General features: G+C 36.8%; 2 protein-coding genes and 3 non-coding genes across 7 annotated transcripts; all 5 read right to left on the minus strand.

Annotated features, from left to right (window-relative positions):
* Window positions 1–3,952: 3,952 nt before the first annotated feature.
* TRNAL-CAG (transfer RNA leucine (anticodon CAG)) lies at window positions 3,953–4,036 on the minus strand. The gene has a single exon. It is a non-coding gene; the product is annotated as a tRNA-Leu (tRNA).
* An 814-nt stretch (window positions 4,037–4,850) lies between these two features.
* On the minus strand, window positions 4,851–4,934 carry TRNAL-CAG (transfer RNA leucine (anticodon CAG)). The gene has a single exon. It is a non-coding gene; the product is annotated as a tRNA-Leu (tRNA).
* A 2,299-nt stretch (window positions 4,935–7,233) lies between these two features.
* LOC140756711 (uncharacterized) lies at window positions 7,234–9,549 on the minus strand. The gene has a single exon (XM_073092264.1). It carries the CDS (start codon window positions 9,547–9,549, stop codon window positions 7,234–7,236), a length of 2,316 nt encoding a protein of 771 aa, XP_072948365.1.
* A 4,072-nt stretch (window positions 9,550–13,621) lies between these two features.
* LOC140756367 (uncharacterized) lies at window positions 13,622–25,634 on the minus strand. Of its 3 annotated transcripts, none has more exons than XM_073091840.1 (5): window positions 25,371–25,634; window positions 24,004–24,182; window positions 19,157–19,299; window positions 14,680–14,778; window positions 13,622–13,786 (listed from the first exon to the last, which is right to left on the minus strand). In XM_073091840.1, exons 1-4 carry the CDS (start codon window positions 25,460–25,462, stop codon window positions 14,695–14,697), a joined length of 498 nt encoding a protein of 165 aa, XP_072947941.1. In that variant the 5' UTR covers window positions 25,463–25,634; the 3' UTR covers window positions 13,622–13,786; window positions 14,680–14,694. The 3 variants fall into 3 exon arrangements, with proteins under 3 accessions (XP_072947941.1, XP_072947940.1, XP_072947942.1); XM_073091839.1 differs by having other exon boundaries at window positions 14,676–14,778; window positions 25,371–25,633; XM_073091841.1 differs by having other exon boundaries at window positions 14,676–14,778; window positions 24,016–24,182; window positions 25,371–25,630.
* Window positions 14,031–14,114, minus strand: TRNAL-CAG (transfer RNA leucine (anticodon CAG)). Its single transcript has one exon. It is a non-coding gene; the product is annotated as a tRNA-Leu (tRNA).
* Window positions 25,635–27,509: the final 1,875 nt, after the last annotated feature.

A 27,509-nucleotide genomic window follows, 5' to 3' on the forward strand; every position in this document is an offset into this window, starting at 1 on the left:
GATATACACAAACACATACATAGATAACACAACATATACATATCTTATGAGAAAAATAAAGATTCTTTAAACCTAAAATCAGTACGTATTTTTCGCTTCATAAAAATATCTCTCTAAATTCAGAACATGAGAATAATACGAAAACAAAAACATTACAATTATAAAATTAAAACACATCGTGAGGAAATCTGCAAAAAAATCTTAAAGGAGATCCACAAATTACGTGAGATGTTTAACACGTTCCCTGCGGCACAGATTTTTCTGTACTTTCCATTACTGCATTACGAGTTGTTTTAAACCTCGTCCTATATCCGACATTGTGGCGGCACGAGGCGTGTTAACTCCCACCGCCCGAAGGAGACTAAAATCCTTTTTTTGGCGCCAAATAAGACAAAATCGACGGCTTTTGTCTTGATTATTATTAACAATGAGTTGATTAACCTAAAACTGCCGCCGCCCTTGGTTAAATTCGTTACTTTAGATTCTATGGGTAAAATAAAATGTGGGTCTAATGCACCTCGGACCGCACTGAAAAATGGCAGGTTTCCATATAATTTAGTGATGGGAAAATAAGTATCGATTTTATTTTATTGTTTTTATTTATCAACGTTATGGACAGAATGAATACAAAAAGGGGAAAAGTTATGGATGTTTTTTATTGAAACATTTCAGACAATAAGGTTTTTTGCAAACAGTGCATTCCGTGAGATTTTTTTTTTGGTTTTTTGTCTGCCTCACGACATGTCAAGAATGTGCGGAGTTTTTCGTAGCATCCGACACATCTCTTCTTCTTTGGACCCTTATCGAGATGATGTGCTTTCTTTGCAGTGGATTCTGAAAAGTAGGAGCGAGTAGATTACGGTAAAGAGTAATCGGAATACTCGGTAACGATTTTGCCTACGTTTCCTATATCAATAATGTAGCTACTTAACTTTTGTTTGAACCATAAAAGGAAACGTAATTATCTATAATGTAATTTCTTACTATACGGATATACGCCTAGCCTGCCAAGTCTCACTACTGGACTTTCACCTAGACAGAGTATATTTGTGACTTACCTGTTTTTGAAATATCTTCCTGTATTCTGATTCTGGCTCAGATTTTTCAACCGGTTTTTCTTCATCTTCCTCCATGATCAACTTTTTTCGGCAACGCTTCGACATGATAATTTTCAACATAAAGACAGCGGTCCTACTTAGTCGCTACGCAGCCTCGACTGCGTTGCACAACACTAACCACGTAAAGCTAGCGTGGGGTGCGGTACGAGGTGCGTGGGGAAACGAGGCGTTCCCAACCTCGTTCCGCACTGTGTTAGCATTATTATTTGTTCAGTGCGGTACGAGGTCTAACAAACCCGACATTAGGTTGGTGTACCATAGAACTAGGAATCAGTAGCACATCACAAACATATAGTTATCACTCTCCTACACTGAACCAGACGGAAGTTATTCCTCTCGCCCCACAGAGAAGTTAAAGTTTTTTCTTACCGCTATAACGACCAGACATGGACGAGGTGTTTTAAGCCGCGTTCCGCAGCTAACGTGTTAAGGGGGAGGGGGGGTCGAGTCAAATCTCATCTAATCTTACGTTGGAGAGAGGGGGGGTCTCGGCAAATATCACGCAATTTTTTTCTTATTGAAACAAAAAAACACTATACTATTTTGACCCATTATCCAGATTCTACATGCTTAAGATTTAAGCATAACTGTAATACGATTAAGATCATTCACTAATTCGTTCGAAAGAAAATAATTTCATTCATACTTCGACGTTATACATTACTACTGACTGTCAAAGTACCATATTTGTTTTATACCAAATAGTTCAATTTAATCAGAGTTTACGATACAGTGAGAACGAAGTTGAAGGAGCAGATGATTTTATTGAAAATCATATGGACATGTTGGTTCCAATAGTCTCTCTTGAGACCACGCATGATTCTCTATGGACTGAATTAGAGTAGATATATTTTTTTAATCGCATTAGTTACGATTTAAATATTCTATTGTTAATTTTTTATTACACTTATAACTCAGCAATATTGATTACTAGTCTTAACTAGTCGTAAATAAAAGTACGAAGCAATTTTTTTTTTCTTTTTACAATAACACTCCAACGCGTTTACATATGTAAGAAACGCACATTTTGAAAAATCTCACGTGAGATTGGGGGATGGGGGAGGGGGTTGAATAAAATCTCACGACATCTCACCAGGGGGGAGGGAGGGACAGAAAATTCAAAAAAACACCTCACGTAATTTGTGGATCTCCCCAAAGGTGTGCGAAATCTACCAATTCGCACTTAGCTGGCGCGGTGGGTTATGTGGACGACATTCAATATATTTTTTATATATATAATATTTTGAATATATTTTTTAATGTAAGAAAATATAGTAGGATTAATTATTTTATATATTTACTTCTGTTGCATTGTTTTATTTGATGAATAATTTATTTCGTCATTTTTCTTTTGAATGCAAAAAAAAACATAACATAAAAAAATATCGTAGATTGTATTTTAATTAATTCAACTGTAATAATTCTATTCCGCCTACATTTCTCTTAAGTCGGTAAATAATTTATTTTTTGGTTAAGTAAAATAAAATAAACTAGCTGACCCGGCAAACTTTGTACCGCCCCAAAATCTATTTATCAAATATATTTCATATAAAATATGCCTATGTTACTCGTGGATAATGTAGCTTTCGAATGGTGAAAGAATTTTTAAAATAGGTCCAGTAGTTTTTAAGCCTATTCATTACAATCAAACAAACAAACAAACAAAGTTTTCCTCTTTATAATATTAGTATAGAAAAAAAAAAGTGTGTGTGTGTCAGCTACGACGCACGATTGGAGTTTACTCCTTACGAATGATAATTATGATATATATCGAATAGAAAAAAGGGTAGGTAAATGAACGCATCTGCTAAAATGATAAGAGAAACAAACATATATCTGTAATTATTCGGATTATTTATATAACTTCAATAATGCGTATTACATAAAGTATGTTACAAAATAATATAAAATAGCGCCATCTAGTGGCAAGTTTTATAAATTGTAAGTTTGCAAGTTTATCAATCTATGTATTTTGGTTCCAAATATTATAATGGTAACTTAATATAATTGATTATATTAAAGTAAATTTTAATATAATATAATTATTTATATTTAAAACAATGTTAAACGTTTTATAACTTAAAACTTAATAATTATAATTTCTTTGCCATCTATAAAATATCCTTGTTGCAATTTACGGATGAAATTTATAGAGACTCAATAAACATGTTATTATATGTAATTTGGATTGTTTCTGAATGTTTTATAATTCTAGAATTCATTTAAAACGTATTGCTAATTTTATATAACTTATTTTGAACATAATTCATTAGCAATAATTCTGTAATAAATATTAAATAATACTGTTTTGATTTTGCCCGTTTATCGTTGATAGATGGTGCTGATCAATAATGCATCCATTTTTATAAGTTAAATTAATATATCAGTAACTTACAAAAGCCTCTTTATGTTAAAAACTTATTTTGCTAATATTATATCTTATTCAATTGCTTACTGATTTTATATGTTACTCTTCTTTAAAAACGTTCATAAAAGATTGTTAATCATATTATGGCGCCAATGTTCATATTTTTCACAGTGTTTATAAATGATCAAACCTATAACTTAATTTATGCAAAAATGTAAACAAATTAGTTAATGACGTTTTATATATTGCTAATTATTTTTATTGTAATAATTACTTTCATATGGGATTTGAACTTACTGTATTTTAAATTAATAAAAGCACTCTTGATTCATATTTTGGTTACCGTTACGCCTCAACTTTTCGTGTTACACTTGATTTTACTCCTCATAAAATTTCCGTACCGGGCCTTATAACTCAAATCGTTTCTTAAGGAGTAAACTCCAAAAAACAACCGTCGATTCTCGCATGTCAGAAGTGGGATTCGAACCCACGCCCACAGAAGTGGACTGCGACCTGAACGCAGCGCCTTAGACCGCTCGGCCATCCTGACACACGATTGTAGCGCCAAATACTCTATCCGTATCTACTCTAATTAAAAAAAAACACTTTCGACACTCGGCCCGCACTAGAATTCCCTGCGTCGTGGGTGCCATGGACACACACAGAGACAAATACACAAACACCTCGACCCAGAAACAGAAATCTAAATTCATCATTTATATATCTGTCTGACCGGGGATCGAACCCGGGACCCTTTGCGCGTCAGACCGGTATGGTGACCGCTCCGCCACGCGGGTCGTTTATTTATAAAAAATCAAACAAGGACTGAAAATACTGAATTTAATCAATCTGATTCAGAAACTCAAGATTTTAATCAACCAATGATGAATATGACTAGCAAAAATCTAAATTTGTCGATTACAATTTTGACAATTTTTTCTATGTAAGCATTACATCTCACTTATATATAGCATTACCATTTCTTGAATAATTTCTCATATTTCTAGGAATGTTATTGTGGTACTTGGTAGTGAATAAGTGCTTCTTTCTTTCGTTCTTTCTACTGTATATAATCAATATATTGAGTTATTGACACCAAAGTTTTTTCTCTATGTTTTATAAAGAAGGATTTAAGCGAGATAATGTAGACCATTTTGTTACGATCCAATTTTCTAACCTTCCAGTTAAACTATAAAGACGCTTCAAGCACTTCATAAAATCACATATTTCATGAAAAAGTTTAACATTTTTTACGTGTATCAGAAGTGGAAGTAGGTTACATTTCATATTAAGTTGTAAAAAAAGAAAAAAATGAATATGTACGTTTTTATAAATTAAAAATAAAACATGTGGTTCCAAATGAATGTCAGAAGTGGGATTCGAACCCACGCCCACAGAAGTGGACTGCGACCTGAACGCAGCGCCTTAGACCGCTCGGCCATCCTGACACATGATTGTAGCGCCAAATTCCGTATGCCGATCTACTCGAATTTATTCATATTAAGCAATTCTTATATTGAAACGAGTGGGAGATTTTTTTTTTTTGCGCTAAACATTTTTCCTAAAATCAAACTTTATAAGTTACTCCGTGTACCATCAGCTAGGTGCTCGTCAAAATCAGTTTATCTGTTTCGGAAATAAGTCAGAATAAAGAGACAAACAGTAAAAAAAATTAATCATTATTATCATCGCTCCATCATTGTCCCACTGCTGGGAATGAGTCTCTTAGAATAATTAGGGCATGGTCCACCGCGCTTTCATAAAATCCCAATACAATGCCCTTTTTTAAATTTCTCATATATGCAAGTTTCCGCACGCGTTCCATCACCAATAAACCAATTGACAATTCATTACTAAAACGCAGATTAAAAAATCAGAGGAGCCTGGGATTTGAACATCGGACCCCTCGATATATGCATACGAAATTACTGTATGTTAAAACTTTCATATGGTTTAAACTGTTAAAAGCTGTTATTCTGACATTAAAATAGACATTTCAATTTTATTTGTACGAATGTTTTATACGTATCTACACTTTTTTTAAATTAGAATGGACTTTTTACACTAATAGAACAACCTTCATTTTTCCTGCAATGAACTCACACAATAACGGATACACCCATTTCCAAAACATTATGTTTATTCATCATATTATGGGTCTGTCTGACTAGGGATTAAACCTGGAATCCTCAGCGTGTTTTTTTTTATAATGTAGGAGTAGCAGAGGAGCATGCAGCCCATCTGATGGTAATTGGCTAATCAATGCCGCCCATACATATAACACATCTGTAATCAACCCCAGATAGGATTGGATATTCGAACATGAAGTCGGCCACAGATGCGCTACCTCTGAGGACTAAGATGCCTCGGAAAATTATGTCACCCTCACCACGCCCTTCAAACCACAACACAGCAGCGCTTTACTCTGTTGTTATGAAGCAGAAATAGGTTGTGGTGCCGCCAGAATCGATCCATAAAAGGTTGTTGTACCACCTTCGACGATCTCGTGTCAGATCGGTGTGATGACCACTGCTTTAGAAGAGCTGTTAAGTCCAATTTAGGCCCGTTATTAATAAACAATCCATCTAATGTTTTACTTTGAAGTTTTCTTTGAAAATTTTAAAAAGTTGAAACGCATCGGATATGTATGCCTCCTCACCACATCCTGCAAACTAGAACACAGCAGTGCTTGACACCGCTCGGCAAGCACCACCGCCACACCTATTTCTGTCTAATAACAACAGTCAGTGTCCAAGGGTCCAAAGGGGAGCAAACGCAATGAAACAACTTTTCCAAATGAGCACTGATATTTATTTCTTTGGGGTATATATATGCCCAGTAAAAAATCTCGTCACCGTGTTCTAATTTTGGTACAGAGACATCTATTTGTGACATAAAGTAAATTATATGTTAAATAAAGAACGTCAATCAAAGAACGTCAAACATTCCGCCCACCATGGACAAAATGTCCATAATCTTAAAGTTAATTAAGTACATCATGTCTCCAAATTACCGCCCACCATGAAAAACGATGACAATTGGGCACTTCGAAATAAGCGGACTGTATACAATTCAATAACTTAAATTAAATTTAAAAAAAACATTCAATTGAAATAAAAATAATAGCCTTAAAATTACGCCATAGAATAATCTAATAAGAAAATATGATTTTTTAACATGCTATGGGTAATAAAATTAGTTTTGAAATAGGTCTTTTTATTATAGACCCTTTGCAACGTAAAGACACGACTCTCGTAATGTGATCTGGACCGCAATGTTTTTCGACAATAAGCCCGTGAAGCCATCTTGCAGGAGGCAAGTCATCCTCAATGACTAACACTACATCACCCACGTTTGGTTCAGGCGAATCGCGTGACCATTTATGCCTTTGATGAAATTGAACAAGATATTCACGAGACCATCTGTGCCAAAAGTCCTGGACCATACGTTGAGTCAAATGCCACCTTTTTAAAGTGCTTATATTTGAATTTTCAAAATTAGCATCAGGGACAAGTAACAACGGTTCCCCAACCAAAAAATGTTCAGGGGTTAAAGGACATGGATCCTCTGCAGAACAGCTGATAGCAGAGAGGGGCCTAGAGTTTAGACACGCCTCGATTTATGCAAGAACCGTGGTCATCTCCTCGAATGTCAGAGTAAATAAGGACACAATGAAGTGATTTTTCCTTTCTTCTGATAGCAGTTACTCGAGTTAATCTCTGTAAAGTTGAAAATCTCGATATAAAATCATCTTTTTCCCCTTGCTCTAACTACAACATTTGATTTTCTTTCTTCTAAATTAGTATCAAGTAATGAACTCTTCTTATATTCAATCACTTCATTTCTAACCCAACTAGGTCCGGACACCCATAGATCAAGTTTGTCTAAATCACACGGATTCACCCCACGTGACGCGCAGTCTGCTGGGTTTTCCTTTGACTGGACATGAAACCATTGATTATTATTCATAACTCTAAGAATCTCTGACACTCGATTGCCTATGAACGTTTTCCAACGACTGGGGTGGCTACTCAACCAAGCAAGTACCACTGAAGAATCAGTCCAAGCCTGTATATTATCCCTCACAATTCCTAAAGTGTCTAAAACTTCTAGCAGAAGTTTTGAAAGCAGCACAGCGCCGCACAATTCCAAACGTGGTATAGAAACCTGTTTGATGGGAGCCACTTTAGTTTTCGAGGCTACTAGACTGACGTGAACATAGCCATTCGAATCAATAGATCGCGTGTAGACAACAGCTGAGTATGCATCTAAAGAAGCATCGCAGAACCCGTGCAATTCAAGAGACTTGTCCTGACGACTTGTATGAATCCATCTTGGCAGACGAAAGCTCTGAAGATTATGAAGGTTACTTCTGTAATCCAGCCAATCTCTTAATAGGCAATTAGGCAATTCTTCATCCCAACCAATGCCTGAGAGCCACAGTCGTTGGATGAACACCTTAGCTGTTATTATTACAGGTGCAATCCAACCAAGAGGATCGTAAAGGCGTGCGATATCAGAGATCACCCTTCGCTTGGTTACGGGTGTCTCCAGTGGAGGGAGATGGACAGCATACTGGAATTCGTCTGAACTTCTGTTCCACTTCAATCCTAAAATTTTCAAAGACGCATTTATTTCAAAATGAAGAGTTTCGTCACCTTTCGATTCGGAGGATTGTAATTTAGTCAGAAGATCGTTGCTATTGCTCGACCACTTCTGAAGCTGGAAACCTCCTCGACCGAGCATCTCATTCATTTGATGATAAATCTGTTCACCTTCCGCCACAGATTCACAACCTGAGAGAAAATCATCAACGTAGAAGTCCTTTAAAACTCGTTCTGACACTAAAGGGAAATCTTTTCCTTCATCATATGCTACCTGTTGAAGAGTGCGAACTGCAAGGTAAGGAGCTGAGGACGTACCAAATGTGACACGTAATAACCTCAAATGTAGCAATTCAGTATCTGGGCTTTCGCGCCATAAGATACGCTGATAATCCACATGTTCGTCGGACACTTTTATTTGACGATACATCTTCACGATGTCAGCAACTAAACATATTGGATGGCAACGCCAACGCATGATGGTATGACGTAAATCGGGTTGTAAGGTAGGGCCTACCATCAAATCATCATTCAACGAAACTCCATTGCATCCCGAACAAGAAGCGTCGAAGACGACCCTGACCTTAGTGGTACTCTTATCTTCGCGTACCACGGCGTGATGCGGTAGATATGCCGCAATCTTCTCAATTTCCGACTGGGGAACAATCTCAGCATGTCCCAGTTGAAGATACTCTTGAATGACAGACTTGTACTGCATTCCCAGTTCAGGATTTTTCATAAACTTCTTCTTCAGTATGTGGAAACGTTTTCGAGCTATCTCCTCTGATCTACCATATTGACTCTGCGGCTCTTCAGATTTGAAGGGCAGCTTGACAATGTATCTTCCGGTAGCATCACGTATAGTTGAGCTAGAGTAGAAGTCTTCGCATCTCTGCTCTTCTTCTGTCAGTATGACCTGATGTCGGGTTGAAGACTCGTCGGATTCTAGCTCCCAAAACTTTCGCAAAAGCTCGTCAACATTTGTACGTGCGACTACGCTGCAACATACTGGTACTGTCATCGTTTTGCTGACTTCGCCTGATAAAATCCACCCAAGCTTAGTTTTCTGCGCAATAGGTGTACCAGGTGGACCTTTAACTAAACCTTCCTGAAGAATCTCGCCCACTACACGCGTACTCAACAGTAAGTCAATCTTCCCAGGAGTATTGAACGATGGGTCAGCTAATTCTAAGGATGCAAACGATGATGGTAAAACCTGAATAATCTTCCTTTCAGGAAGAAGTGATGTGAGTCTTCTCAACACATAAGCACTGACGGGTAAAACAAAATTGGGATCTAGGCGTGATTGTATTTTAAAACTTACTATCCATCTAGAGGGCATTGTAGCACCTTCATCATCGCCTAGTCGAATAATGTCAGTGTGAGCTGATGTTTTCTTCAGGCCGAGCAACTGAACCGCGGACTCTGTAATAAAAGAGACCTGAGAGCCCTGATCCATCAGGGCCCTTAAAACAATAGGTGATCCAGTCTTTGACTCGACGTCGACCAAGGCTGTGGCTAACAGTCCATGGTTGTGAACATCTGCGTAACAACATACACCAGCGGTGGGCTCAATTTGGTTGGATGATGCGGCTACTGGTGCAACAAAATTATTTGTATTAATTGTTGCAGCAGTAGTGATAGATTTAGGGTGAAGTAGTGTGTGATGCCTTTTCTTACATAAATGGCATCTAGTGGCTTGGCGGCAAGAATAAACATTGTGAGTTTTAGACAAGCAATTAAAACATATTTTATTAACTCGAGCGAACTCACGACGAGAGTCAGTGTCCTTTTTTGCAAAGTCCTTGCAATGGCATAACTTATGATCGCCGGAACATAACATACATATTTGAGAAGCTACATGGAAAGACCTTGTATTATATCGGTTAACATTAGGCTTTTCCGATTTGCTATCTAAGTATTCTAACGATCTAAACCTAGATTCTAAAAAATCTTTGAAATCATCAAATGTAGCTAATTCGTCGCCTGCGCTAATCTGTGACTCCCATAGCTTACGAGATTCAAAATCTAGTTTGGCACTTATAATAAAGACAATAATAGTATCCCAAGAGTTAAGATTAATATCAAGTGTGCGCAAGCCATGAAGACAATCCACAGTAGTATCTAACAGATTTTTTATTGCTGATGAAGATCCTTTGGAAATTGTCGGTTGATTAAAAAGACGTTTTAACATAGAATTAGACAAAAACCGTTTGTTATTATAACGCTTTGTTAAAATTGACCAACATTCTTTATAATTCGAAGCAGTTACTGGAGTGTGGCGTAGCAGTTGTTCTGCTTCCCCTGATAAATGACTCTTTAAATAATGTAACTTCTGAACGTCATCTAATGCATCATTTTTATCAATAAGTGAGAGAAACAAATCACGGAACGTCGTCCATTCTGTGTATTGTCCTGAAAATGTTGGCAAAGAAATTTTTGGTAGCTTTACGTTACTATTATTTGCTTTAACCTGTTTACCTTCACTACTTACAGACGTGCTACCACGCATGCACTCCTTTAACTCAGTCTTATACATAAAATAAAATTCCTCTGTTTGGTCATACATTTCCTTCGTAAAATATGAATTATTTAAATCGTCATCAGTAGCTACTTCTATAATATTTTTATGGATTTTAATGAAATCTTTCCAGCGGTCTTCAAGTGATTCTAATCGCGTTTCTAGATAGACTTGAGTAAGCCTATCCTTTGGTAATTTTTTAAAATTAATTCTCGCCTTCTCAATTAACTTTTTGTTCTCAAACTGGACCTTTAGGAAAGACTCCATAATTGTATAATTATTTAAAATTTAAATATTGTAGTATTGTTGAACCGAAAAAATTACAAGTGTTTTTGACTTAAACTAAAATCAGCACAGCACAAATATATTAAGGAAAGAAAATTGCAAGTTTTACAAGTGTTTTTAAAATTAATTTAAAGAAATAGAAAATTGGACATGGATTCCACGTCTGAACAATTTTAGTGAAAATATTCTAAGTCCAATTTCTACCTAAAAAATTACAAGTCTTTAGTAAGGACACACACAATAAAATGACTCTACTGACCGAAAAGATAAAGTTGAAAATTGTTTGAGCACAGCACAAATTATTCAAAGTCAACTCACGCTGTTGCCAAGTAACCACCTTTGTTGTTTACTCCACTTGATATTCCATTTAAGGCTTCATCCGATTCCACATCTTATTGCGTCTGCTTCCTTGATAGACAGTAGACACCACCTCCAAGTGGCACCCTCTGCCAGAACAATCCGTCGACTCCTTGTGCGGAGCGACGCGCGGCAGCACCTTCGGCGGTCGCTGCTGGGGTGAGGCTGCAACTCGTGCAGCACTCAGGCACTTCAGTGACAATTGGCCACTGGTTTCTGTGCCTTAACAAAAATTGGACCCGGACATGGAAAACTAGTCTTAATATCCGGCTCGAAGGACCAAAATAATGTCCAAGGGTCCAAAGGGGAGCAAACGCAATGAAACAACTTTTCCAAATGAGCACTGATATTTATTTCTTTGGGGTATATATATGCCCAGTAAAAAATCTCGTCACCGTGTTCTAATTTTGGTACAGAGACATCTATTTGTGACATAAAGTAAATTATATGTTAAATAAAGAACGTCAATCAAAGAACGTCAAACAGTCAGTATTAAGCGCTGTTATATTCTGATTAAAGGATGTGCATATCCGAGGTGTTCTAACCTCAGTTCTTAGTCCTCAGGGGTAAAAATATATAATGTAGTTAGGGGCGGGCATAAGGCGCGAGCAGTACGACCACACCATGCACCATGCATGCTCATAGGAGAAGCGGCGAATCCACCCAGCGACATCGTTTAGTAAAGAAGCCATCTGTTATTTAAACGTCTACTTAAGCTACATAGCTTCAACATAACTATAGTGTTGCAAGACTGACAAAATGCCACGGCCTCCAGCCTGAGATGCTGCGAGCTAAAAAAGAAAAACGTCGCCAGTACCCTTACCATGAGTTATTACGTTTTGACAAATATGACTGTTTTGGTATTTGTTTACGTATTTACCCATACTATTTCCAATCAACGTCCCTAGCGGATTATATCAGAACTTGGAAATTGTATGGGCCAATACGTTAACAAATACCAAAACAGTCATATTTATCGAAACGTAAAAACTCCTGGTAAGGGTACAGGACCTAGGGAGTCCCACTATGAGATGTCGCACCAACTTATTTTATTAAATAATAATATCGCAAGGCGTTAGAAGTCTAACAGTTTTCTCTAGGTCACTGTGTTTTACCGGCCAAACTCATTGCATGAGAGGAACCCTTTGCCCACCAGTGGGGTAGTATAAGTTAACTCCGACCTAGATTACTATAAACCCAACAATATAGAGGTCAGTTAACCGCTGAAATACAGGGAATACTCAAGTAGATTAGCCCCAGGTGTCCGCCTGTCACTCCCTGTCCTACAGCTTGTACCCTTCACCCCTTCACGCTGGGATTAAAGCCTCATCTTGATAACACTGAGACAGTGCATCTGCGTCTTGTAATCTACTTAAAGCTTTACGCTATCGAACATATGTAAAGAATTGAGAAAGGATTTACTTTGCATTTTTGACTCCGATTCGACATTGGTACGCTTATATTTTTAATGTATTATTTTTAAAAATTAATGAATGAAAAGGAGAATGCCCATTCTGGGTACTGATTTTTCTCATGCGTCAAAATGAAAGTACTTAATATTAAAATTATTTTTTTATTTTTTTACATAATTTGTAGATCAGAATATTTTCTTTGAACAGGGGATTCCATTTAAGATAAAATAAGACGAAATGTTGATTGTTGTTCTTAAAAATTAAAATGGCGGTATTTTATACTCGGAATTCAATAAGATCTATTAGTGTTTTGACTAATGATTTTTCTCATGCGCCAAAATGAAAGTGATATTAAAATTATTTTTTTACATATAATGTCGATCAGAATAGTTTCATTCAAGAGGGGATTCCATTTAAGATAAAATAAGACTAAATGTTGATTGTTGTTCTTAAAAATTAAAATGGCGGTATTTTATACTCGGAATTCATTATTTTAGGTTATTAGGATTATTTTAGGTTTTTTACCTTTAAAAGTAAATGGAATATGTTAATCGAACTACGTTATAGCTACCTACTATCGGATATTTTCGATTTTGAGGTTATGTAACATTTCGGTAAAAATAAGTTCAGAACCCGGGTGCTGATCTAAAAAATAATTATTGGTGGTAGTATTTGGTTAATTATACATCGTCCACAACAAGTTTCAAGTTGATGCAATTCTGGACGGCGGTCCATACTTTCATGGGCATTGTCCTTTATGTATTTATCTGATAGTAAATACTACGTATTTTACGTAATAAATAAATATTTCAAACATTTTAGAGACATTTTAGAACGGAGACGTGGCAAAACTTTATATATGCAACAATTTCAATTCTCAAAACTGGTTACACATTCTTGTTAGGAGTGATAAATCTATATTTTACAAATCTAAGTCTTAAAATAAAACTGCAAAAAATCTTTGGTTACATTTATATTCTATCGTTAAGCAATCTGTTGTATTATGTCTATCAGATGAAATAAATTTAAATGAATGGCGTCTATTTTAAAATATAATATTACATTTCAACATCATTTTTTCCGTTGCAATAATGTGCCACGTAGTAAAAACGGCTAACAATCTGAAACAATTAAGATTTAATTAATTTAAAAGACAATTTGTAAATAAGTTGTTTTATATTTATAGTTTAATTTATTGTTTTTTATTTTCTCTAAGTGTAATTATAATTGTAAATATTTTTCAGTTAATAAAATGATCAAAAACTGACTATTAATACTTGGGTATTATCGATTTTTAATGTAACTTAAATAAATTTAATAAGTACATTCTTATGAATAAAAAAAAGCCATGTGGTTCCAGATGAATGTCAGAAGTGGGATTCGAACCCACGCCCACAGAAGTGGACTGCGACCTGAACGCAGCGCCTTAGACCGCTCGGCCATCCTGACTTACGGTGAGTACGCCAAATTATCAATGCTATTGTTCACGCCGTGATTAAAATTCCATTGTCATAATACAAGTAGTAATTCTCTATTAGAGATTTATTAGAAAAACAAAAGCCAGACTGCTTAAAATTTTGTATATGTCACTCCCACAATTTCTACTAACCCAACGATAGCTCATATTGCTACGTTTGTTAAAATTCGTGAAGCCATTTGGCCGTATCGGAACTGAAATTCCACAGTATAAGTTTCAAAAACGGAACAATAACGATATCAAAATTTAATTAAAAATGTAAAAATAAATGCATTATATTTATATTTGTAAAATTAAATGTCGTTACAATTATTATTCCGTTTTTAAAACTAACAACGCAATTTTAGTTCCGATGCGGTCCACGGGGGCGCTGTATGTCCAAAAACATAAACCATGAACGTTTTCGAGCAAACGTAAAAACTTATACTAAGGGCATACCAAAAAATGAAACATACAGACATACGCTCGAAAAACATTACCCTAAATAGTTGAATAAAAAGGACTGCATATTAAAATTTGACTTTATTTCATACCTACTTCTCTTCTCTCATTTCAATATGACTTCTTTCTTGCAAGCCTCTTGGCAGGACGTCGTTTCTTGGTACTGCTTGTGGAACTCTGCTGGGCTTGAAGGCTCTGAAATAGATAATAAGAATATATTAACTCATTTATTTAAGACGCTTTCTACACTCACAGCCCCACACGAAGATTCCCTATATCGTGGGTGCTATGGACACACACAGAGACAAATACACAAACACCCAGACCCAGAAACAAAAACCTAAATTCACCATTGAGATTTCTGTCTGGCCGGGGATCGAACCCGAGACCCTCTGTGCGTCAGACCAGTATAGTGACCGCTCCGCAACGCGGGTCGTAAATTATTGAGGGTATTTATTTATTTTACTTTAATTTATACGGTACAAAACCAATTACATTAAATTAAAGACGCACAAGTCAAACATCTCTCTCACAGTATCTCATGTACACTGATTTCGTCCATTTATCCACAAACGAATCGCATACATCTATCTATAAACGAGTATATAAAAACGAAAAGATACTCACGTTCAAAACGTATTAATCAAGGTTTTGCCTAAACTACTGAAACGAGGATCATGAAATTTGGAATATAGCTTCATTTTAGCAATGTAGATGCGCACTAAGAACGGATTTTTTGATATTCTACCGTTAAGGGGGTTAAATAGGGGGTTGAAAGTTAGTATGAAAGTCCGTCAATTTTAAAGCAAACTCGATAAAAATTGGTATTTAGCTCTCTGATTTAAAATAATAAAGATCTAATTTAGGAGTTTTTGGAGTCTGAGGTTCGAATTCCAGGCACGCATCGCTAATTTCTCAGTCATGTGCGTATAAGAAATTAATGATCTCTTGTTTTATTGGTGAAGGAAAACCTCGTGAGGAAATCTGCATACATGAGACAACTTAAAAAAGTTTATCTTACACCTGGAAAACCTATGGATTATGTGGCCTGAATGTCGGCCGTAGGTGCGCCACTAACCCAAATGACTAAGCTGGAACGCCTCGGAAATGTGTGTCTCCCTTACCACACCCTTCAAACCAGAACACAGCGCTTAACGCTGCTGTTATTAGACAGAAATAGGTGTGACGGTGGTGCCACCGAAGTCGAACTACAAAAGATTCTATCACCTTCAGATATACCTACAAAACGTATACGACCCGCGTGGCTGATGGTCCACTATACCGTTCTGACGCGGAGTTTGTATGTGCAAATGGTGCATTTATATTTTTTTCTGGTTCCGGCTGTGTTTGTGTATTCATTTATGTATGTGTCCACGACACACACATCACAGGTAATTCTAGTGTGGAGCGGTGAGTGTAGAAAGCGCAGACTTCTTCTTAAATTATTGGTTATCTTTTACCCACGGCTTCGTTCGCATTCAGAGGACTTTATCTATCTCTTGGGATCGGTGTTTTATACGAGATCAACGGTACTTTATGTCCTTTTCTGAACCCTGAACAACGTGTGTACAAAATTTCACCACAATTGGTTATATAGTAAAGGAGTGAAAGGCAAACAAACAAACTCTCATTCACATTTACAATAGTCAGATACTTACACCATAACCATAATCATAAAAACCTAAATGAGCCAACTACATCTCCAAGACTCCAGCACTCTGGAGGCTAATTATCCCGGGATCAGAGCCACACACCGACACCGGGATGAACATTAACATCGGGAGCCTCCCTCGGGATAACCACCGCTCGTCAAGGCTTTACGCCGTGGATTTGTATGGAAAAATGTTCTGCAAGTTTCAAACTGTTTTCGGTTTGTTGCCGTACGAAAATTATAGAGGCCAGATGTTTTCCATGACCAAAAAGCTTTTTTTTATAATATAGGACTAGCAGACGAGCATGCGGTCCACCTGATGGTAAGTGGCTACTGCCGCCCATGGACATCTGTAATCAACTCCAGATAGGACTAGATATTCCTACCTGAAGTCGGCCACAAATGCACCGCTACCCCTGAGGACTAAGCTGGAACGCCTCGGAAAAGTCTGTCTCCCTTACCACACCCTTCAAACCGAAACACAACAGCGCTAAACACTGCTGTTGTTAAGCAGAAATAGGCTAGACTGGACAGAAGATGATAAACTGTATCATGAATCTTAGAAATATATCTACAATAATTTATTTGACGGACCACTAATTTATACTTTCTATCAACGTTAAGAAGCCGTGGTGTCTCTCAGACGACTCTGAGAGTCCCAACTGGGATTAATTAAAGATGCTTTACTACGCTTGAGGTCTAAGAATGTTTCGTGTAAGCCGTCTCTGTGAACACAGCAGCGCGTGAAACTGCTGTCATAAAGTAAAATAGTTGCGAGTAGCACCAACCAAACCACGAAAGTCTCTACTATTTAATTTTGTATACCAATTAACATAAGTCAGTCAGCTCCAATATTTTATTTAAAAGGCAAACTCTCGGTACCTCTAAAGTGTTCCACGTCAACGTAACAGAGTTGAGAGGTCTCAGAGGAGGCGTTATCTCCGTGCGAAGGTTTCAATGTCCGAGAGGATTGCATTGCTAATGTATTACTTACGAGATTTCGAGGCTACGCTAGTGCACCTCCGTGCAAAGTGCTTCGATTTTAACGCGGGAACTATAGACTATTTGAAAAACAAAGTTAGTAGCAAAGAAAGTAACGATCGTTATTTAGGCTTCCGTTGAAATCAGTACATTATTAGATCATTTTTGGAAATCGGTCAAAAGAAGGAAGATACTTTGAAATTCACACACACTAAGTTTATTACACATATCTATAGATTCACTAACAGCTGTAAAAATGAATAATTAAAAGTGGAACGTTACTGCAGGAACTTTTTACGTTGAAATTTACAAGGAGGGAAAGAATGGAAAGTATTCCACGTCAGTGTACTGTACTGAAACTGGGCCTCTCGAACGAGGTTCAAATCCCAGAATATTCTATGATAAATTCCTTAAAAAAAGAATAGAAAACTCTAGAATTTTAAAATTATAATAATATAATTGTAATAACAATCGTAATAAGTTGAATTATACGAACGACTACTACTCAGTTAGATATATTTTAACGTTTAGCATCCCGTTATAATCTGCAAGTAAAATCCCGTTAGCAGCAAGCTAGATGGATTCTACGGAGAGTGATAAATCTGCAATTTCCCAGCGCTGTCTGAGTTATCGCTACGGGAATCTATTAGTCGAATATCCTGGATTGTAGACCGTTACATTAATCGGATGATACTATGTAATGTATATTTGTAATTCTGTACACATATAGGTACCGAATGTCTATACAAAGAAATAACATTAATGATTCTGTTTATAAATTCGGTATAACAGCATATGAAAGTAGATCTATGCGTTACTTCTGTCATTTTCTTCTGGCTAATCTTAGAAACGGCTAAACCGATTTTTAAGGTATTTTTACTAGCAGTAAGTTAATGATATGAGGTGCAACTTGGTTAAATTCTATTTAAGAAAAATAATTAGGGTTCCGCGAATAAAAATTAAAATAATTGTAATCTCAAGAATATTTATAATTTTTAACGCGGATAAAACAGCGGTGCTTAGCTCGTTGTCATAATATAATTGCAATAAATTGAATTATACGAACGACTAATCTAGATATATGTCGACTCAGCTAGATATATTTAAGCGTTTAGCATCCCGTTATAATCTGCAAGTAAAATCCCGTTAGCAGCAAGCTAGATGGATTCTACGGAGAGTGATAAATCTGCAATTTCCCAGCGCTGTCTGAGTTATCGCTACGGGAATCTATTAGTCGAATATCCTGGATTGTAGACCGTTACATTAATCGAAAGATACTGTGTAATATATATTTGTAATTCTGTCTGAATGTAATGTTTGTAAATAAAAAGTTTATTTTCTTTAATATTTTTTATTGTCTATGATTTAAATATCTTTTTGTTCATGTCTATTATTTATGAAGTTTGGATTAAATTTGAAAATAATAGCAGAAAAATAACATTAATGTCGTTTTATACTATTGATGTATCTTATCTAGGGAACTTAGAAACAATGTTCTTACATAGCAAACGTTGTGTTGCTATTTAAATAAAAAAATGTTAAGGGTGAACAACTCTTATCACTTAGGGATATGAAAAATAGATAGTAGCTGATTCTCAGACCTACTGAATATGCAAATAAAATTTGGTGAAAATCGGTAAAGCCGTTTCGGAGGAGTACGGTAACTAACATTGTTACAAAATAAATTTATATATAAGATAATAAAATGGTAAAATAGGTGCAAACGAGCTTGCAGTCCACTTGACGGAAATTGGCCTAAGCTGCATAAATTGATCAAAGGATAGTAAACATCTGTAATCCATCTCAAAGGGGATTGGATTCCCGCCTGAGATTGGCTACAGACGCTATCCCTGAGAACTAAGTTCGAACGTATAAGCTCTCGCGGCTTAAGGGGGTGGGGAGGGGGGTATATATATACAAGAATACAATAAACAAACTCACACTAATATTCTTCTTCACGATGATAGCGACGCCGCCGCCGCGGCCGGGCTTCGCCCCCGCGGGCCGGGGGACACGCCCCACCAGGTACCTGTCCAGAGGACGGAGTGGCCTGGCCGGCTCGCTGTCTTCTTCATCTTCTGATGCTGTAACATAGATTAGGAAAGATTACTCACTTCTAACAAAAAAAATGTCACAGTTTTAACAATCACTCCTAACAAGAAAATGTTTTGACAATTGAAATAGTTGCGTAAAAAAGTTTTGCCACTTCTCCGTGCTAAAATGCCCCTAAAATATTTGAAATACTTATTTATTTTGTAAATTACACAATATTATTATTTATTCGTAAAAATTCTCTAAAAATGTTTTTTTTTTTGTTAAGACTTCATAAAAATAACTGACAAATCAGCCGTTTGTGGCTTCATTCAATTTCAAGGCGGCGAAGTATCTTTACTTAAGTGCTGTAATTACATAATAATTTTACCCACAAACGCCCATTATAATCAATTCTGACAATTTTTCACTTACCAAAGATCCAAGTATGAAAATATATAATAGGTACTAGTTTTTGCCCGCGGCTTCGCCCGCAAGAAAATAATATGACATACTAACATACATAAAACTGAAAATTCGTACCTTCATTGGAACGACAGTGGCACCATCTGGCGAAAATTGGTCGTACCAAATCTGGAACCTTCGTGGGCTCATGGAATACAACTTTGGTAAAGATCATCACTTGATCAAATGCATAGTTTACGATTCAATCCTTCATCCAATCCAATGGATAGATTGATTATTAATAAAAGGAATCGCTATGGGGTGAAGGTAGACATAACCCTTTGTGTTCAAATCCGAAATCACCACCGCTATACCAATTTGTACCTTATAACAACAGTAATAAGTGCCGCAGTGTTCCGGTTTGATGGTAAACTGGTAGACCTCTATGCGTATCTCATCTTGATATTCATGGATAGCACTAGCCACTTACATGTGGAGTATATGCACAATGCACATTTATTACGTGTATATATATTATAAAAAATACAGACTCCAGGCCTCATCCAATTACATAGCTAAAGTGTCAAAAAAGTCAAAATGTTTCCCTTTATGTATAGTTACTGCACTCGTCAATAGATGGCATTGTATCCACGATGTACTAAGAGTACAGTTCGCCGTGTAGACTTGTACAATGAATTATTAAAAAATAATATAGCTAACCCGATTCGAATGGGATTTACATTAAATTATAGTAGAATTGTTAACATAAATTTTAAAATTATAAAAACGAACTAAATCGGTCCGTCAACTGACTCGTGAAGGATTTGAACCTCCGCCCTCCGATGATCAAATGTACTTTATATATCGGCGCTCTTACCTACTGAGCTAACGAGTCTTATGAACGAGTGGCTCAAAATACAGACAGTATCGTCAATATGACGTCACGGCACTAACAACCAGACGACTCTACCAACACTGTATATACAAACATTTATACCTTAATAGGTTTTGTTTGAACACTCTAATTTTGAAAAATGTTTGTCAAATTTTGATACTTTTTTTGGCTTGGACAATAGATATTAAAAGTGTTAAGCGTTGTTATGTTCTGTTTCCGAAGGGTTTTCTTGTAAGGGAGACATACTTTTCAGCTAAGTTCTCGTAGCGGCGTATCTGTGGCCGAGCTAGGTATCCTATCTGGGGTTAATTAGGGAATAATAAATTAAAAAAAAAAACTAATAAAAACCCGGTGGCCGTCCTCGGCGCTGCGTAGAGGACTCCGGGATCTCCAACGGAACGCAACCGGAGTCCTCGTAGCGCGGTGCCCTGTCTGGCTCCGCCCAGCTTGACGCTCGCCACACCGTCTGCTGTGCACGACGGTATGCGACCACACATATCGCCGTCCATCCCGGGGCCGCTGGCCGGGCGGTTCGAGCTCCCACTCTTGCCATCCGCACCTCCGGAAGCCCCCTTTTAGGCAGGGGATACCGTAGACAAGGACCGTAGGACATTCGGCGCTCTAACCTAGTTCTTAGTCTCTAGACTATTCATACAAAATGACGTCACTTTAACGTACTTATCCCTATCTACTTATCAAATAATAAATCAGTACTTACTAAAACATTTCAGAATGTCTATCGCCCGTTATTAATAATTAATCTGTCCAATTTTTTGCTTACCAAATCGATCGACAACTGATCGATCTACGATAGGTAACAATTTGAAGGTTCGAATAATAACAACGATAATATAAGTATAGGTTTGTACGGATTGGCGTGAAACTTTATTAAATGATATTTATATCGGGACGCGATACTTGTAAGGACTCCCGCAGACAGATTGCGCGCATGAGGTCGGCATTAAAAAACGATCGCCAATACTAAGTTCAACTACATGCAGTTAGGGTCCGTTCACACAGAGAGAGCATCGGCCCGCATTTTTATTTTCACACAGATCGGATCGTATACGCTTGGAATTTACCGGAGCGGAGCCGCCAACTATTTCACATAGACCGGCTGGTAACGATCTGAAAACGGGTGCGCTCGCAATCGGAGCCGATCGGCTGCGCGAGGGAGAATGAGCACGCAATCAGAGCCGGCCGGCTCCTCTTATTATTTCACACGTAGCGCGTTCAAGCATTCTTAGTGACAAAAGAAGTGCACATGCAAAAATAAACCTTAATACTATTAGGTACTCAAATCTCTGTTTCCAAAGTGATCAAAAATCTTGAAGGTGGTACTCGTAGAACCCTTTGTGGTTCGACTCCGGCGGCACCACCGCCACACCTATTTCTACCTAATAACAGCAGTGTTAAGCGCTGCTGTGTTCTGGTTTGAAGGGTGTGGTAAGGGAGACAAACTTTTCCGAGGCGTTCCAGCTTAGTCCTCAGGGGTAGCGGCGCATCTGTGGCCGACCTCAGGTAGGAATATCTAATCCTATCTGGGGTTGATTACAGATGTCCATGGGCGGCAGTAGCCACTTACCATCAAGTGGACTGCATGCTCGTCTGCTACTTTTATATTATAAAAAAAAAAAAAAAAAAATCTGCTCTCCTCTCCGAGCCGGTCTGTGTAAACGGATCCTTATGTGCAGTTGTAAGGTTGTAACCACGCGTTTAGTTTTTAATTGCGACTCTGGCGAAGAAACGAAACATCAATATCAATAAATCCATTGCTGTTCAGTATTGATCCAAAAGATTTATTATTTCGTACTCCACCCGAAATTACGAAAAGATAATAACATAGTAATTTAAAATGTCGGTTACGGCTTTTGATAAATTTAATAATATTTTATTCAATTCAATTCAATTCATTTATTTATTGCAGGATAAGGTGAAGTACATTATATATGGAATACATTAGTTTTGTGCTCCTACCCTAACCCAAAGGGTATGCAAATATGTCATAGGTAATAATTCTAATTAAATTTAAACGGAATACATATCGAAATCAATTTTTACTAAACTACAGTGTAGTAAAAATTGATTGAGATAAATCCTTCAACCATAACGCGCGTGTTACAATTATCATCATCATTATCATCATCATCATCATCAACCCATTACTGTCCCACTGTTAGGCACGGGTCTCCTCTCAGAGTGAGAAGGATCAGGCCATTGTCCACCGCGCTGGCTAAGTGCGTATTGGTAGACTTCACATACCTTCGAGATTTCTTTTCTTTTTTTTTATAAATCTCTCAGGTATGCAGGTTTACTCGCGATGTTTTCCTTCACCTTCAGCAAGTAATAATTATTTTTAAAACGCACATAACTTTGAAAAATCAGAGGTGCGTGCCTGGGATTTGAACCTCGGACCCCTCGATCGAGAGGCCGAGTTTCTTAACCACTAGGCTATCACTGCCGTTTCAGTTATACTTACCAACTATCCGAACATTACAACACTTTCTACGTACGTTCATCTGAGGGAGACCTAACGCGTAGTCTATTTTAAGAAAGAGTATCGATTCTTATTTGTCCAAGACACATACAGCCTACTAGTGAATGGGTTAGGTTTATAACTTACGAACTAAGCTCGAATACCTCAAAAAAGTATGTCTTACTTACCTCGTCTTTCTCACAGAAACAGCACCACTTAACGTTACTGTTATTAGGCAAAATAAGTCCGACGGTGGTCCGCCGGAGTTGAACCACAGAGGGTTCTACACTTTTACCACCTTTAAAGTATGAGTATGAGTGGTTGTGTATTTAGGCTACCCACCACACCAGAAATCTTAATTTGGGGGTGTGAGGGATAGCGTCATTTTAATTCAATTATAGTCTAACAATTTAATAGGCCCATTTTGACACATGCCATCGCTAGGCTCTAAGCATGTGACATACAAATCGATAACCAAAGAAACCAATTTTTACGTCAAATCGATTAAAACCATACATCGTATTGTATAAATTACTTAATATTTTGTAAACAGAATAGTTATTCTATATTTTTCTAAATCATCTAAATATTCAATAAAAAGGAGAATAGAAAATAAATTCTAGTGTAATTTAAAAATTTAATCCTTTTTAGAAGATTAAATGAAGCATCGGTCGTAAACTGTATTTTTTTTTTCGTTTTATCATTCACTAAGAAACAAAGTTTTGATTATTTTATTGTTGTTATAATGAAAAAGGGATAAATAATTAGTTATTGGTAATTCTAAGTTTCGATTATTTGAAAGTTAATCGTTAATGGTTTCTTCCGAATGCTTTGTAGCTGCAAGCTCTAACCGTCACGTGGTCGTAATTTCCCTACTAAAAAGTTAGTTTAAGACATTAATGACATTGGGATGGCATGTGTCAAAATGGGCCTATTAAATTGTGACGACTATAGTAAAGATTAAAGATATAATACCAATACCTTCCAACTTACATAACTCTCTCTCAGTTTCTCTGTGTTTCAGTATTCCGGGCAGCTTGCTCTTGACGCTGCCGTGGCTGGTCCGGCTCCGTGTCCGGTAATCGGAGTCGTCCGGTTCCGATTTGGTGTGCAGCTTGCATTTCTTCTTGCGGAAATTCCCGTGTGTGTATTTGAGGATACTAGAGAATAATATGGGTGTAAATTAAGATTCTTAAAGGAAATTCGTAAAGGAGCACGTCATTGTAAGTGGCTACTGCCGCCTTACTCACATCCGTAATCTACCCCAGATAAGGTTAGTGCTATCTCAGGTCTGCCCTTGCGTTGCTATCCCTGAGAACTTCCAAAAGTTTCGAACATACCTTGTAGAGAAATGTTTCTACACAGTTAATGAATATCTTAATGACAACTAATGCACGTAACATATATCTATATCTGATTTACTAAATAGCGCAAAATGTTTAAATTTAAATTAATTTTCATTGTTATCAATATTTGTAAGTGTTTGTAATTGTGGTGTTTGTAATAATTTGACATAAACTTGTAATAATTGTTGTAATTTTAATTAGATTAGAAATTTTGTTATCATTTGTACGCCAATAATTGGTACAGTAAGCGTTGTTCCCAAAGTGCAAACATCCAATATTGTAATCCTTACTGACAAATGAATAAATGATTATGATTATGAACTAATTTTGAACGCATAAGAGTATCCCAACAATCGTAAAACTCTGCCTTGTAAAAGCTTTATGGATATAAATACCATATAAATTTATACCATCGATGATTAAGCCAAAATGGAGTAGAAACATTGTATTTTGATGCATTTAAAAGACTAAGAAAGTATCTATAAAAATGTAGTAGAGCAGAAGTGGTACCTATTTAGGAAAATATTATAGGTAGTTGATTGCTAAAATTTATTGCTGAGCAAAGAAACGATAGGTATATACTCTATTTTTCGTCTACAATACTCTTCCGTAATAACAGGCAAGTATATTTTACGATATTCTACGAAAATCGCTTCGAAACTTTCGATGGAAGTTTATAATTCAAAGTTTTGAAACATTAATGTACTTGTTTCTTAGTATCGGAAAATTTCGTGTTCGAAATGCATATAGTTCTCCGAGGCGTTCCAGCTTAATCCTCAGGGGTAGCGGCGCATCTGTGGCCGACCTCAGGTGGGAATATCTAATCCTATCTGGGGTTGATTACAGATGTCCATGGGCGGCAGTAGCCACTTACCATCAGGTGGACTGCATGCTCATCTGCTACTCGTATATCATAAAAAACATTTGGTACGGCGTTGGTGCCTCCGAGGTTTTACCAAATGCTCTAACAATCTTCACGTTTCATATGATAAAAATACTTACGACAATTTTTTCTTCTTCTTCACATTCTCCACTGAGCTGGATGTATCTTCAGTTTCATCAGAATCTGTACATATGTACGGCACCTTACCCATTTTATTGAAACGAAACAACTTGTATTATAATTAAAATGAGAGTAAAATTTTGATGATGAACATTTTTATGTGTTGGGTGGCTGTAATTATAGTTTTTATTTATAAAAAAAGTCTACATTTTTTCCATTTCAGTTCATTGTGAAGGCCTATGAAATGAATATTACAATTTGACGTCTGTCATTCCGTAAAAAATATATTATTTGATGACGGTATTGGCGACAATTGAGGTTGGTTATAAAACTTTAATAATAACTGAAAACAATAGTACTAACCATTAGTAATGAGTAATCTAATTATTATTGATAAAATTAAATATTTAATGTTTAAATTTAAACAGATCTACGTAAATGCAAAGAAATAACTGCATACTTGTGGATGTGAGGACGAGATACGAAGGAGATGTGCTATCACAAGATCTGCCGTAGACAAGCTCAAAAGAATATGGTGCAACCGCAATATCACCAAAGCCACAAAAGTACGCCTTATGAGAAGTTTGTGTGAGAGTGACTTCCCAATATTTCTGTATGGTGCAGAAACTTGGACGGTTCGCCGTGGCCGCGCGCCGTTGAGACGTGGTGCTGGCGGAGATTGCTGCGGATCCCTTGGACAGCGTTTCGAACCAATGTTTCGATCTTGGAGGAACTTAACATTAAAGAGATCGTCGAGAGCTATCGTCGACGTTACAAAAACTAATCCTTAAATGTTTCTCCATGGAACGGCTCGTTGTCCAAGGGCACATGGAAGGCAAGCGGTCACGCCGACGATCTCCTACGCGTTGGACAGACCTAATAAAGAGTACCACACAAGCGTCCATTATCCAATGTTGCCGCAACGCTGAAGACCGCAACATGTGGAGGCGCATCGCAAGGGCGGAATCGTCCAGAACTGATGCAACATCGTGAAACCACGACCGCTCTGTCAAGAGTGAACGACTAAAGAGAGAACTGCATACTTAGGTGCCTTGTAAAGAACAATTTTATAATTTAAATTTGAATTTTTTATTAAATACATTGTATCATAAAATAAAATGTGCTTTTAAATACGATGTAATAATTATAATTAATATTTACCTATCACTTGTACGATAAAATGATATTCATAAAATGCGAATACGACATTTCAATTTTTAATTGGCTGAATAGAATTACGTTTTCTTCGATGAAACCAGGAGAAAAAGTTCTAAATGAACGCTTTCAAATAATGAATACGCGCTAATCAAAGGAATTAGTCGCGTTTTCATTCCAAACACAAATTCGAAATTCGAAATCTGGAAGAGGATTCCGAATTCAAATAAGACGTTCTAATTGGCCGCAATTTATTTTAGGCGAGTAAGACGTTATTATTTTGTATTCAATTGATTTATTATTTTCAGGGTTTGTTTAGTAAATTTCAAAAGCAGTTAGTAAAATTAGATTTGTGTTTCGTTGTGAATATTAAGTTATTAATAAGACAATCCAGTCATTGAACAATACAACTGATTTAATATCAAATAAATTTAATAATAATAAATTGCTTAGATTTATATCTGTGACAAAACCGGACAACGGGAAAGAAAATCCACGAGTTATTACCAATTGGTAGTAAACCAATCTGTCTTATCCGAATAAATGTTTCTTTCTTTCTTTCTTTCTTATAGGTATGTGTGTATTTACCCCGAGATGAAAGCCATTCTATGAAAATCTTGACTATGTCCATTTTATAGCGTTATGTATTATCTATTTTTGCTTAAAAAAATTCAGATCCCTCGTACACATCGCTGCGCTCTGAACTAAAAAGCTTATTATCTTTGCGAATAATATATTGAAGAACACCAATTTTTAGCAAATGAACTTGCAGTTCACTTTTTTTATAATATAGGAGTAGCAGACGAGCATACAATCCACCTGATGGTAAGTGGCTACTGCCGCCCATGGACATCTGTAATCAACCCTAGATAGGATTAGATATTCCTACCTGAGGTCGGCCACAGATGCGCCGCTACCCCTGAGAACTAAGCAGCGCCTAACACTGCTGTTATTAGGTAGAAATAGGTGTGGCGGTGGTGCCG

The sequence above is a fragment of the Epargyreus clarus genome, unplaced genomic scaffold (genome assembly GCF_041222505.1).
Source record: "Epargyreus clarus isolate Ecla_fem2 unplaced genomic scaffold, WU_Ecla_fem_2.2 ptg000035l, whole genome shotgun sequence".
NCBI classification, from domain to species: domain Eukaryota; kingdom Metazoa; phylum Arthropoda; class Insecta; order Lepidoptera; family Hesperiidae; genus Epargyreus; species Epargyreus clarus.